Source organism: Chiloscyllium plagiosum, chromosome 2 (genome assembly GCF_004010195.1).
Source record: "Chiloscyllium plagiosum isolate BGI_BamShark_2017 chromosome 2, ASM401019v2, whole genome shotgun sequence".
In the NCBI taxonomy this organism is placed as follows: domain Eukaryota; kingdom Metazoa; phylum Chordata; class Chondrichthyes; order Orectolobiformes; family Hemiscylliidae; genus Chiloscyllium; species Chiloscyllium plagiosum.
This window is the reverse complement of record NC_057711.1, coordinates 301801-314922: the sequence shown is the minus strand read 5'-3', so window position 1 is coordinate 314922 and position 13122 is coordinate 301801. Positions and strand designations below refer to the sequence as shown.

Here is a 13122-nt window from a genome sequence, read left to right as displayed (position 1 = left end):
TCTCTGCAAACTTTTGAAATCGTCCCCACACACAAAGATCCAGATCGTTTGTCGGCAATTCTTGCTAATGAGTATGATTGTCCACCTGGGAAATTCCGTAACATTGGTCCTGGGTTCTCTGGGCCATTGCATTGCTGATGAGCCGGATACGACAACTGCATCTCTGACCATACATTTGGCGGATGTTTTGGTAGGTGGAATTAATCCTCAGCCTTGAGATCAGTGGTGTCTCTTTCTGTGGTTCCTTTCCATACTTCCTCTTTCCACTCGATTGTGTCTCTTCGTGCAGGAATTTCCTCCAACTCAGCTTTTTCTGAACAGGTTCTGCCAGGCATTAAGATCGATATTGCATTTTTTGAGGCAAGCCTTCAGGGAGTCATTCCTTTGTCTTCCTCTTATCTAAGTGCCTCCCTTGAACTGGGTGAAGAAGATTTGCTTTGGCAGTCTGACCACACTTCCAGCTCAGTGAAATTTGTTTTGGTTGATCATGGCCTTGATTCTGGTGCTGTGAGCAACTTCAAGAATACTGTCATTAGTTTGCCTGTCTTCCCAGTTGTCCTCCCAACAATCCATCTCAAACAGCATTGGTAGTACTTCCCAAGCACCTTGAAGTGGTGTCTATATGTAATTCAAGTTTCTGAGCAATATAAAGGAGTCAGAAGAATGACTGCCTCACAAACAAGGATCTTAGTATCTGCACCAATGGTATGGTCATTGAAGCATCTGACAGCTGTATTCACAGATTGGGTGCAATTTTGAATCTCCACATCAATGTCAATCTTAGATGGCTCCCAGGTATGGGAAGTGTTCCATGTTTGGGAGGAGCTCTCTGTTAATCTTAATGGAGGAATGGACTGGAACTTCATTTGGGATGGCTTGGTAAACGATTTGAGTCTCTTTGAGGTTGAGGCTGATGACCAATTCTTCAATATGCTTTAGTGAAGGCATTAACCAAGGCATGAATATTTTTTTCTGGAAGAGCAGAGAACATTGTCATCCACATAATGAAGTTCCTCAACCCAGGTCATCTCATTTTTTAAAATTCATTCACAGGATGAGGGCACTGTTGGCATCAACACTATTGCCCATCTCTAATTGCTCACAGGGCAGTTGAAGGTCAACCACATAGTTGGAGTTATATGTAAGCCAGTCCAGGTAAGGATGGCAGATTCCTTCTCTCTAGGGCATTAGTGAACCAGATGTTTTTTTCTGACAATCAACGATGGTCATCATTAGACTTCTAATTCCTGATTTTCTTTTTATTGAATTAAAATTCTACCATTTGTCCAGTTGGGAGTTGAATCTAGGTCCCTAGAACATTACTGTTAATCCAGATTCCCAGGTACAGTGATAATACCACTAGACCATCAGCTTCTTCTTTGATTGCAATCAATTGAAGTTGAAACGTTTTCTGTCCATCCTGTCTACAATACTGGGAAGCTTGTTTTGGACAAGATGAAGAATGGTGTCTCTGAAGATTGAGAAAAGGGTGGGGGCGATGACACATTCTTGCTTGACACTGTCTGGATCTCAAAGGATTCTATCATATTACCATCAGTGAGGACTGTTGCTGACTGTTGTGGAGGAGATGGAGGATGTTGGTGAATTTCACCGAACAGCTAGTCTTTGATTTGATCTTCCGTAGCACTTCCCAATTGACTCAGTCAAAGTCTTAGCCAAGATGATGAAGGCCGTGTGGCGTGTTTGGTGTTGTTCCTGATATTCCTCTTGGAGTTTCCAGTGGTTGAAATCATGGCATTCACCCCGTACACCAAGATCCAGAACATTAATATGTATAAGGAAAGGTTAGGGTCCCTATATCAACCCCTGGGGAGCTCCAGTACAAACCTTTCTCCAGCCTGAACAATATCTATTGACCATTACTCTCTGTTTCCTTTTGTATCCTGGAGAAAGTGAGGACTGCAGATGCTGGAGATCAAAGTCAAGAGTGTGAACATAGAACATAGAACAGTACAGCACAGAACAGGCCCTTCAGCCCACGATGTTGTGCCGACCATTGATCCTCATGTAAGGTAAACCTAATGTACGAACCCTCAAATTTCTGTGACCATATGCATGTCCAGCAGTCTCTTAAATATCCCCAATGACCTCGCTTCCACAACTGCTGCTGGCAACGCATTCCATGCTCTCACAACTCTCTGTGTAAAGAACCCGCCTCTGACATTCCCTCTATACTTTCTGCCAAACAGCTTAAAACTATGACCCCTTGTGTTAACAATTTCTGCTCTGGGAAAAAGTCTCTGGCTGTCAACTCTATCTATGCCTCTCATTATCTTGTCCCCTCTCTTCCTGCCTTTTTCCAATGAAAAAAGTCCGAGCTCAGTCAACCTCTCTTCATAAGATAAGCCCTCCAGTCCAGACAGCATCCTGTTAAACCTCCTCGGAACCCACTCCAAAGCATCCACATCTTTCCTATAATAGGGCAACCAGAACTGGACGCAGTATTCCAAGTGCGGTCTAACCAAAGTTTTGTACAGTTACACAAGACCTCACAGCTCTTAAACTCAGTCCCCCTGTTAATGAAAGCCAAAACACCATATGCTTTCTTAACAACCCTGTCCACTTGGGTGGCAATTTTAAGGGATCTATGTACCTGCATACCAAGATCCCACTGTTTCTCCACACTGCCAAGAATCCTGTCTTTAATCGTGTATTCAACTTTCAAGTTTGACCTTCCAAAATGCATCACTTCACATTTATCCAGGTTGATCTCCATCTGCCACCTCTCAGCCCATCTCTGCATCCTGTCAATGTCACGCTGCAGCTTACAACCAGCCAATTCTGTATCCAGACAGCTAAATTTCCCTGTATCCCATTCCTCCTGATCTTCTGATAAGCCTACCATGGGGAACCTTTTCAAATGCCTTGCTGAAGTCCATATACACCACATCCACCGCTCGACCCTCATAAACTTGTCTAGTAACATCCTGAAAGAACTCAATAAGATTTGTGAGGCATGACCTGCCCCTCACAAAGCCATGCTGACTGCATTTAATCAAGCCATGCTCTTCCAGATGGTTATAAATCCTATCCCTCAGAATCCTTTCTAACACCTTGCAGATGACAGACGTGAGACCGGCTGGTCTGTAATTGCTGGAGATTTCCCTATTTCCTTTCTTGAAGAGAGGAATTACATTTGCCTCCCTCCAGTCCTCAGGTACGACTCTGGTGGAGAGCAAGGATGCAAAGACCTTTGCAAGTGACGAAGCAATCACATTTCTCGTTTCCCAAAGCAGCCGAGCACAAATCTGGTCTGGCCCTGGCGACTTGTCAATCTTAATGTTTGTCAAAATTTTCAGCACATCAGCTTCCTCAATCTCGATCCGTTCCAGCATGCTTACCTGCTCCTCAATGGTTTCATTCACTACAAGGTCCTTTTCTTTAGTAAAGACAGAAGCAAAAAACTCATTTTGGGCTTCCCCAACCTCCTCAGACTCTATACACAAGTTCCCTATGCTATCCCTGATCGGCCCTACTCTTTCTTCGATCATTCTCTTATTCCTCATATACGTGTAAAATGCCTTTGGATTCTCCTTAATCCTTCTTGCCAAGCCTTTCTCGTGCCCCCTCCTGGCTCTCCTCAGACCATTTTTGAGCTCCTTCCTCGCCTGCCTGTAATCAGTGTGGTGCTGGAAAAGAACAGCAGGCCAGGCAGCATCTGAGGAGCAGGATAATCGACGTTTCAGGCATAAGCCCTTCATCTTTCCACACTTTCATGAATTTTCTATCCATGTTGCTACAGTCTCTTTTGTACTATGACCTACAACTTCCCTCACAAGTCTGTCGTGTAGCACTGTACCAAATGCCTTCTGGAAATTTGTATGTCACATCAAAACATAACCCTCATCAACTCTTTCTGTTACCTCTTCAAATAATTCCAGTTAGTTAAAAACAAATTTTCTTTTAGAAATACGTGTTCCTAATCAACAACATTTTTACATGTAAATAATAATTCTATCCCAAATAATTGTTTTGAGCATCTTCTCTATCTTCCCTAAATATAAGCAGTGGTTGATACCACACTCTGCTACATTGTGCACCCAGGTGATATCGCTCAACTGTGCTGCTTCATTGGTGGCCAACTCCATCAAGATAGCAATTTTGAAAGCTGCCTTTAAATCCAGGTCTCTCCTTATTAGTAGCTTCTGTTGGGTGGCTTAATGACAGAGGGCACAAACCGAATGATCCTACAGGGCATCTTGGAGAAACCCTCCAAATTTGCAATGTTCTGCTCATGTGTTTAAAGTTTAACATAAAAACTAGGAGCAGGAGGAGGCCATTCGGCCCTTCAAGCCTGCTCTGCCATTCAATAAGATCATGGCCAATCTTTTTTTGGACAGCTCCACTTACCAAATTTTCACCATATCTCTTAATAACTTTATTTTTAAAAAAAACTATCCACCTTAGCTTTAAAAGTGATTACTGAGGTAGCACCAACTACTTCCTTGGCCAAGGAATTCCATCGATTAACAACCCTCTGGGTGAAGAAGTCCCTTCTCAGTTCAGGTCTAAACCTGCTTCCTCTAATCTTGAGGCCATGCCCTCTTGTCCTAGTCTCACCCACCAGTGGAAACATCCTATCTATTTCTATTTTATCGATTTACTTCATAATTTTATATATTTCAACAAGATCACCCCTCATTCCTCTGAATTCCAATGAATATAATCCCAGTCTACTCAGCCTCTGCTCATAAGCCACCACCAATTCCTGAATCAACCTAGTGAACCTCCTCTACACCCCCTCCAGTGCCAGTACATCCTTTCTCAAGTAAGGAAACCAAAACTGCACACAGGCGTGGCCTCACCAACACCTTGTACAGCTGTAACATAACCTCTCTGCTTTTAAACTCAATCCCTTTAGCAATGAAGGACAAAATTCCATTTGCCTTCCTAATTACTTGTACCTGCAGACCAACCTTCTGCGAATCATGCACAAGGACACCCAGGGCCCTCTGCAAATCAACACGTTGCAACTTTTTACCATTCAAGTAATAATCTATTTTGCTGTTACTCCTACTTCACATTTATTAACATTGTACTCCATCTACCAGACCTTTGCCCACTCACTTAAACTATGTTCCTCTGCAAAGTTTCGCAGTCCTCTGCACAATTTGCTCTGCCACTCATTTTAGTGTCATCAGCAAATTGTGACACTGTACATGTGAGCCCCAACTCCAAATCATCTATATAAATTGTAAATAACTGTGGTCCCAACACTGATTTACAGCCTGAGTCCCCCTGAGTGAACACTGTTCACACCAGCCACCCCCTCATTGACAGTGCTAGCATACCGTGCTTCCCTGGCATTGCCCGCAGCCAAAGTCCCCTCACTCTCTGCTCTCTGCGAAAACCTTCAGTAAGCACCTGGGTGAGTAATCCCCTCTTTAGCCACTGGATATGGTTTGAACCATAAATAGAGCACAGGGTAGGCAGACGGTAAATTTGAACAGGAATTACTTCATTATGCTTCCTCTCAGCTCTGCGTATGGTTTTAAACTGTTTCCCCTAGCTCTCGCCTCCAGGTCACCTGACTCACTCTCTGACATCCCACTATATACATAACATACATGCCTTTCTGCTGGTTGTCAGCCTTTTCTTATAATTCCTCTTTGCTTCTTTTATTTGCTTTTTCACGTCCCCCCTCACACTGAACCTCTATATTCAATAGACAATAGACATTAGGTGCAGGAGTAGGCCATTCGGCCCTTCAAGCCAGCACCACCATTCATTATGATCATGGCTGATCATCCTCAATCAGTACTCACCCATCAGCGGAAACATGCTTCCTGCCTTCAGAGTGTCCAATCCTTTAATAATCTTATACGTTTCATATGAGGGAATATATCCCAGTGATATCCAAACAATAATCACTGTCTCCTGAATGTTCCCAACATGACACTCAATTCTGTCTTACCTGGAGGAGGTGCCGAGTGCAGTAACCAGAGCCTGTACCAATCCACCCATGAAAGCAAAGGGATTCTTGTGTGTGATGAAGAAGTAGAGGAGAGGCAGAACAACAAGAGCATGGAAGAGCAGTCCCACGATGACGGTTATTGTATACATTCCCAGCTGTCCTCCCACCACAGTCATATCCTCCATCTCCACAATTTTGCCCGCAATAAGAAACAGTATACCGATTGGAGCATACCTGGAAACAGAGAAAGTAATTGAGAGAGGGTATTTAAACACTGAGAATGATAGAGGGCAAAAGAAATATGATTCAATGAGAGGGTAGTGACATCAGTAATCATTAAATAAACAGAACATTATATGAAGTAGCTATAAAAAGGGACAAACAGCAAATAACTAGGGCTGATTTCAAAGTAAGAGAAGGGATTCAGCATAGGTGGGCTGAAAATAAGGATTGTTCAGGAAAGCTAACTGAGCAAAGGCAATAGAGAATAGGTGCTGGAGTAGGCCATTCTGCCTTCGAGCCAGAACCACCATTCATTATGACCATGGCTGATCATGGCCTAGACGGTTCAGGTACATGCCAGATAAAGATCACTTAGGTGGAAAGTTGAGGACATCCAAAGCCCCTTGGATGTCAAAGGAAGTAGAGATAATAACAACAAAGAAAAATACAGTTTATGAAAAATGTATAGAATACAATTTAAATCATAAAGTACAAAGTGCAAGAGGAAGTGAAAAAGAATGTAAGAAAATAACCATGGAATAGGAGAAAAAAAATACTGGCTAATATGAAACAGAATCCTGAAATCCTTTTTCATGTCAAATGGCCAATATAGTAGGTACTTATACAAAAACAGAAATTGCTGGAAAAGCTCAGAAGATCTGACAACATCTGTGGAGAGAAATCAGAGTTAACATTTTGGGTCCAGAGACCCTTCTGATAGTAGACAGGAAAATATTGCTTTTTATGCAGAAGATAGGGTAGGGTGGGCGGCACGGTGGCACAGTGGTTAGCACTGCTGCCTCACAGCGCCAGAGACCCGAGTTCAATTCCCGCCTCAGGCGACTGACTATGTGGAGTTTGCACGTTCTCCCCGTGTCTGCGTGGGTTTCCTCTGGGTGCTCCGGTTTTCTCCCACAATCCAAAGATGTGCAGGTCAGGTGAATTGGCCAAGCCCATAGTGTTAGACGAAGGGGTAAATGTCGGGGAATGGGTCTGGGTGGTTGCGCTTCGACGGGTCGGTGTGGACTTGTTGGACCGAAGGGCCTGTTTCCACACTAATGAGTAAACGATAGGTGGGCATAGAGCCCAAAGAGAGACAAGAACAGTTGGACGACGAAGGAATGGATAATGATCTGGCTAGGAGGGTGAATAGCTGTTAATGGGGACTGTTAGTGGCTAACAATGCAATTGCATATAATAGCAGACTATGTGATAACAAGGCCTGTGTGTGGGGGTTGGGGTAAGGACATGGGAGAGCTCAAGCCCTAAAGTTGTTGAACTCAATATTGAGTCCAGAAAGCTGTAGTTACCAAACGGAAAGTAAGTGCTTATGTCTGTTTCCATAGCTAGCTCCTGCAGCAGAGGGACTTCACTCCACATTTAGTGCCTGTCTTAGTCCCACACTGCCATCAAAAAATCAAGGTTTACAAGCTGATAATCAGTCTGATTCACCATGGTATGAACATTAAGTCTTGGAGTGAGTCTTGAAACTAAAGCACCTGGCATGATGGAATTTGAATCCTGGTTCTCAGAATATTACCTGGATCTCTGGGTTACTGGCCCAGCAATAATACCACTATGCCATCCCATAAGTTAGGAAGTCTCTTTTGCAAATGGTAATTCATTCTAAATCATTCGCTAATTTTAAAGCTGGGATTAATACAATGTTGTTACCCGAAGATGTTAAGTGGACAAGGGGGTGTATGGAGTGCCTTGCAGATATTCCATGATCTCATTGAATGAAAGAACAGGCTTAAGGGTCTGAATGGTCTCTTCCTATTTCTACATTATTGTGGGAGGCTAGTGTGGAGTAACAAAAACTGTCAACCCAATCCTTATAGAAGAGTCATGCCAAAGGATTGCAAAATTAGAAGCCTATCCAATATGGAAAAGGGATAAAACTCCTCCACCATAAAGCAATATTGAACTTCTTAAGAACAAAAGGCAGAATCATTTTGGGGTCTGAGTTACATGGGCTATGTTGAGATTTGTAGCAGAATAGGACAAGATATCCAGTGAGGCCAATCTCAATGTTGAGAGAATCTTGCTGTTTTTCACAAGGTGCCAAGGAGAGTTCCTCCCTTGCCAGTGACTTGCTAATTATGCATGGTAACCACCTTGTAAATGACACAATTCATCTCATTATTATTCGGCTTCCCAACTTACCAAACATGCCAAACAGGATAGACATTGAGAAAATCTCAACATGGACATTAGAGAGGTACCAGACAGCTGGCCATTTGCTCTGATGAACTTCTATGTTCCACAGGTCAAAGTAACGTATCAAGGCATGATGCAAGGGCACCTGACACACCCACACCTTTCACCCATGGACATTGACATCTGGCATTTGCAAACCCCTCACAACTATCATGGCACCTCTCCAATGCACTTTCAGCTCACTCCTGAAGCACAGGCTTATATTGTAGGGTACAGTGGCAGCTAGCATTGAAATGTTACATCAGGTACACTTAGCAAACAGGGCAGGCACCCAGCTCACAGATTGGATCATTCGCACCTCAGGGCTGCTCACTTGCTCTCTTAGCATTTGTTCACTTAGTGCCCACCTGTTGCTCGCACCATTCTTTGCCTTGTCTTGCCATGCCATTTAACACAAAACATTAACAGTGTTGAGAGTGTGTTGCTGGGAAAGCACAGCAGGTCAGGCAGCATCCGAGGAGCAGGAAAATCGATATTTCAGGCCAGAGCCCTTCAGCAGAAATGAGGCCTCATTCCTGTGTTTTTCCAGCAACACACTCTCAACTCTGAATTCCAGCATCTGCAGACCTCACTGTCTCCACAAAACATTAACAGGCATCTTGCCTTGCTGGTCAGTAGTCCTTTTGCTGTATAACAGTGTGCTACCTCAATCTTATACCTGCACAATATGCCAGCAATTTACACAGCAAATACACTGTATGTGAAGCAAGCAGCAGCCAATTCTCAAAGTCTTAGGGGAATTGTCCTTGCCAAATTCCATGGAGACACCTGTCAGTCGGGGGCAAACTCTCATTCTAGTGCAGAGTGTTTATCTTTTGATATCCATTGATTCCAGTATTGCTAGGGCTCCTTAGTGCCACACTCAAGGTCGAATGAGGCCTTGATGTCAAAAGCTATCATTCTCACCTCATCTCTCAAATTCAGCTTTTTGTCCATGTTTGAACCAAGGCTGTAATGACATCAGGAGCTGAGTGGTCCCGGTGGAACCTAAATTAGGAAGGCTACTGCTGAGGAAGTGCTGCTTGATAATACTGTTGATGGCATCTTCCATGATTTTATTGATGATTGAGAGTAGATTGATAGGACAGAATATTTTTAGCTGGGTTGGATTTGTCCTATTTTTTTCTGTACATGACATCCCTGAGTGATTTTCCACATTGTCGGGTAGATGTATTATAACTACTGAAATAGCTTAGCTTAGGGGAGTGACAAGTTCTGGAACACAAGTCTTCAATGCTAGTGCCGGAATGTTGTCAGCGCTCATAGACTTTGCAGTTGTTTCTTGATATCACACAGAGTGAATCAAATTGACTGAAAACTGATATCTGTGATACTGGGGACCTTTGAAGGAGACTGAGCTAGATAGTCCACTCAGCACTTCTGGCTTAGGATTGCTGCAAATGCTTCAGCCTATCTTTTGCACTGATGAGTTGGGTTCTTCCATTAATGAGGTTGGGGATATTTGTGGAACCTCTTCCACCAGTGAGTTTTTCAATTTTTTACCCCCATTCACAACTGAATGTGGCAGGACTGTAGAGCTTAGATCTGATCCGTTGGTTGTGGGACCCTTAACTCTGTCTATTAATTGATACTGTTTGGCATGCAAATAGTCCTGCTTGGAGGCTTCCCAAAATTTGAGGAAAGGTGTGAAGTATTCATTATTTCATTCAAGAAAGTAACAAATCAAACAGAGTGGCAGAAGGTAAACTGGACACTGCTCGGAGGAAGCAGATTCAAAGTTAAACTAGTTAATACAATCAGCCCACACTGAAACTGAGGCTGAGAGGGTCCTGGAGTGTCAGTACAATTAGAAATAGGGTTTTATTGAGGAAGTAGAGATCTCCCCACATACATGCAGGTGAAGAGTGGATGACCTTTCATCAGATAGTGGTATGCCAAAACATGAAATTCCTATGGCAGGACTTGCAGGAAAGCTCAAGCATTGATTAAACAACATCAGCCAATTGCAGAAAAGCACACTGAAACCAGTATACTTCAAACAGAAAATGAAGTTTTAGTATTGTTTCTCTGAAAGCAAGATCCAGAGGTCTGGTTCATCTATAAATTCTTTCCTTTCTCCTTGACCTACCCTTTCCCTCGCTATCTCTTGTTCCTAGTATACATATAAAAAGCATTAGGTTTCTCCTTAAGCCTTTTTGCCAAGGACATTTCATGGTCCCTTCTAACCCTCCTAATTTCTTGTATAAATTCTTTTCTACTTCCTTTGTACTCCCCAGAAGCCTTTTTTGATTTCAGTTTCCTGTACCTGACATATGCTTCCTTTTTCTTTTTGACTAATCATCCAAGATCTCTTGTCATCTAGGACTCCCGAATCTTGCCATACCTACCTTTCAGAGCTGAAAATGTGTTGTTGGAAAAGCGCAGCAGGTCAGGCAGCATCCAGGGAACAGGAGAACCTTAACTCAGGACAAATGACTTTTGAAAGACTCCTACATCTCAAATGAGAATTTAACCTCAAACAGCTGCCCACAATCTAATTTCCCTAGTTGCTGCCCAATACAGATGTAGTTCACCTTCTGCCAATTTAGCACTTTGACCAGAAGAACGTTTTCCAACTCTGAGCAGAGTTCCAGGGTTTAGAAGTTTCAGGCATGATAGACGGGAATGTAAAAGAGGTAGAGGAATTGCATTGTTGATTGAGTGTCACAGCTTTACTAAAAGAGAACATCTTGGAGAGCTAATCCAGCGAGGCCATATGGGTAGAACTCAGAACAGATAAAGTGTGAAACTGGAAAAAGCACAGCAAGTCAATCAGCATCAGAGGAGCAGGAGAGTCGATGTTTCAGGTTGAAACCTTTCACAAGTCCCGATGAAAGGGTCTGAGCTAAAACATCAACTCCCCTACTCCTCTGATGCTAATTGACCTGCTGTGCTTTTTTCAGCTCCACACTTTATCGACTCTGACTTTCCAGCATCTGCAGTCCTCAATCTCCAAGTGAGTAGAACTCAGGACTAAGAAAAGTGTAGTTACTATGATGAGATTATACTATAGGCCTCCCAGCAGCCAATGGGAGACAGAGGAACATATATGTAAGCAGGCCATGGAAAGATGTAAAATCAACAAGGTTATGGTGATGGGTGATTTTAATTTTCCCAGTATTGACTGAGAATCCCCTCATGCCAGGGGCTTAGGTGGGGTAGAATTTGTTAAGCCTATCCAGGAGGGATTAGAACATAGAACATTGAACAATACAGCACAGAACAGGCCCTTCGGCCCACGATGTTGTGCCGAACATTTGTCCTAGCTTAAGCACCCAACCATGTACCTATCCAATTGCCGCTTAAAGGTCGCCAAGGATTCTTGAAGCAAAATATAGAAAGTCCAAGGGGCTGTATTAGACCTTGTTTTGGAACAAGAGCCTGGCCAGATGATCGAAGCTTCAGTGGGGGAGCATTTTAGGAACAGTGATCATAGTTCCATTAGCTTTAAGATAGAGAAGGAAAAGGATAAGACTGGTCCTCAGGAGAAAGATTTTATTTGCAGGAAGGCTAACTATATGATATTAGGCAGGAATTATAAAAATTGGACTGGGGACAGCTGTTTGAGGTAAATCCATATTTGACATGTGGGAGTCTTTTAAAAGACAGTTGACCAGAGTTCAGGATCAACATGTTTCTTTGATGATGAAACATAACTTGGTAAGATTAGGAATGTTGGATAATGAGGGATGTTTTAAGTTTAATTAAAAAGAGAAAGAAAGCATATATAAGGTCTCGGAAACAGATTTTGCACAAGACCCTTGAGAAAACAGAAAATAACTACAAAAGAAAATAGGAGGGCTAGAAGGGACCATGAAATGTCTTTTGCAAGTAGGATCAAGGAGAATCCAAGGCATTTTATATGTATATTAGGAGCAAGAGGATAGCTAGGGAAAGAGTAGGTCCACCTAAAGACAAAGGAGGACGCTTATACATGGAGCCAGAGGAAATGGGTGAAGTCCTCAATGAATACTTTGCATCAGTATTTAACAAGGAGAAAGAAATGGTTGACAGTAAGTTTAGGGAGGGATTTGTAGATATTCTAAGTTGATATCAAGAAAGAGATGTTGGATGTTTTGAAAAACATTAAGGTATGTATGTAAGTTAGCTCACTGAGCTGGAAGGTTTGTCTTTAGATGTTTCATCACCATGACTCGGGAACATCCTCAGTAAGTGTCCGGTGAAGCGTTGTTGGTGTGTCCTGCCTCTCTATTTATAGGTCTTGATTTCTTAAGGTGAGTGATGTCATTTCCAGTTCTATTTTTCAAGGGAATGAAGATAGGTGGGTCCAAATTGATGTGTTTATTGATGGAGTTCTGGTTAGAGTGCCATGCCTTTAAGAATTCTCTTGCGTGTCTTTGTTTCACCTGTCCTAGGGTGTGTGTGTTGTCCCAGTCAAAGTGGTGTCCTTCTTTGTCTGTATGTATGGAAACTAGTAATAGTGGTTGAGTCTTTTGGTGGTTAGTTGGTGTTCATGTATCCTGGTGGTAGGTTTCCTGCTAGTCTATCCGATGTAGTGTTTTTACAGTGCTTGCAGGGTATATTGTAAATGATGGGCTGAAAATGTGTTGCTGGAAAAGCGCAGCAGGTCAGGCAGCATCCAAGGAGCAGGAGAATCAATGTTTCGGGCATGAGCCCTTCTTCAGGAATGAGGAAAGTGTGCCAAGCAGGCTAAGATAAAAGGTAGGGAGGAGGGACTTGGGGGAGGGGCGTTGGAAATGCGATAGGTGGAAGGAGGTTAAGGT

The 13122-nt window shown here is 42.9% G+C and overlaps 1 protein-coding gene across 1 annotated transcript in view; it reads right to left on the bottom strand.

The window, feature by feature from the left end:
* The window catches only part of LOC122565415 (excitatory amino acid transporter 1-like), a 72036-nt gene that overhangs the window by 42814 nt on the left and 16100 nt on the right, over window positions 1–13122 (bottom strand). The window contains exon 3 of the mRNA XM_043721370.1: window positions 5936–6169. Within this exon, the coding sequence (XP_043577305.1) occupies window positions 5936–6169 (234 nt within the window). The remainder of the gene's footprint in view (window positions 1–5935; window positions 6170–13122) is intronic.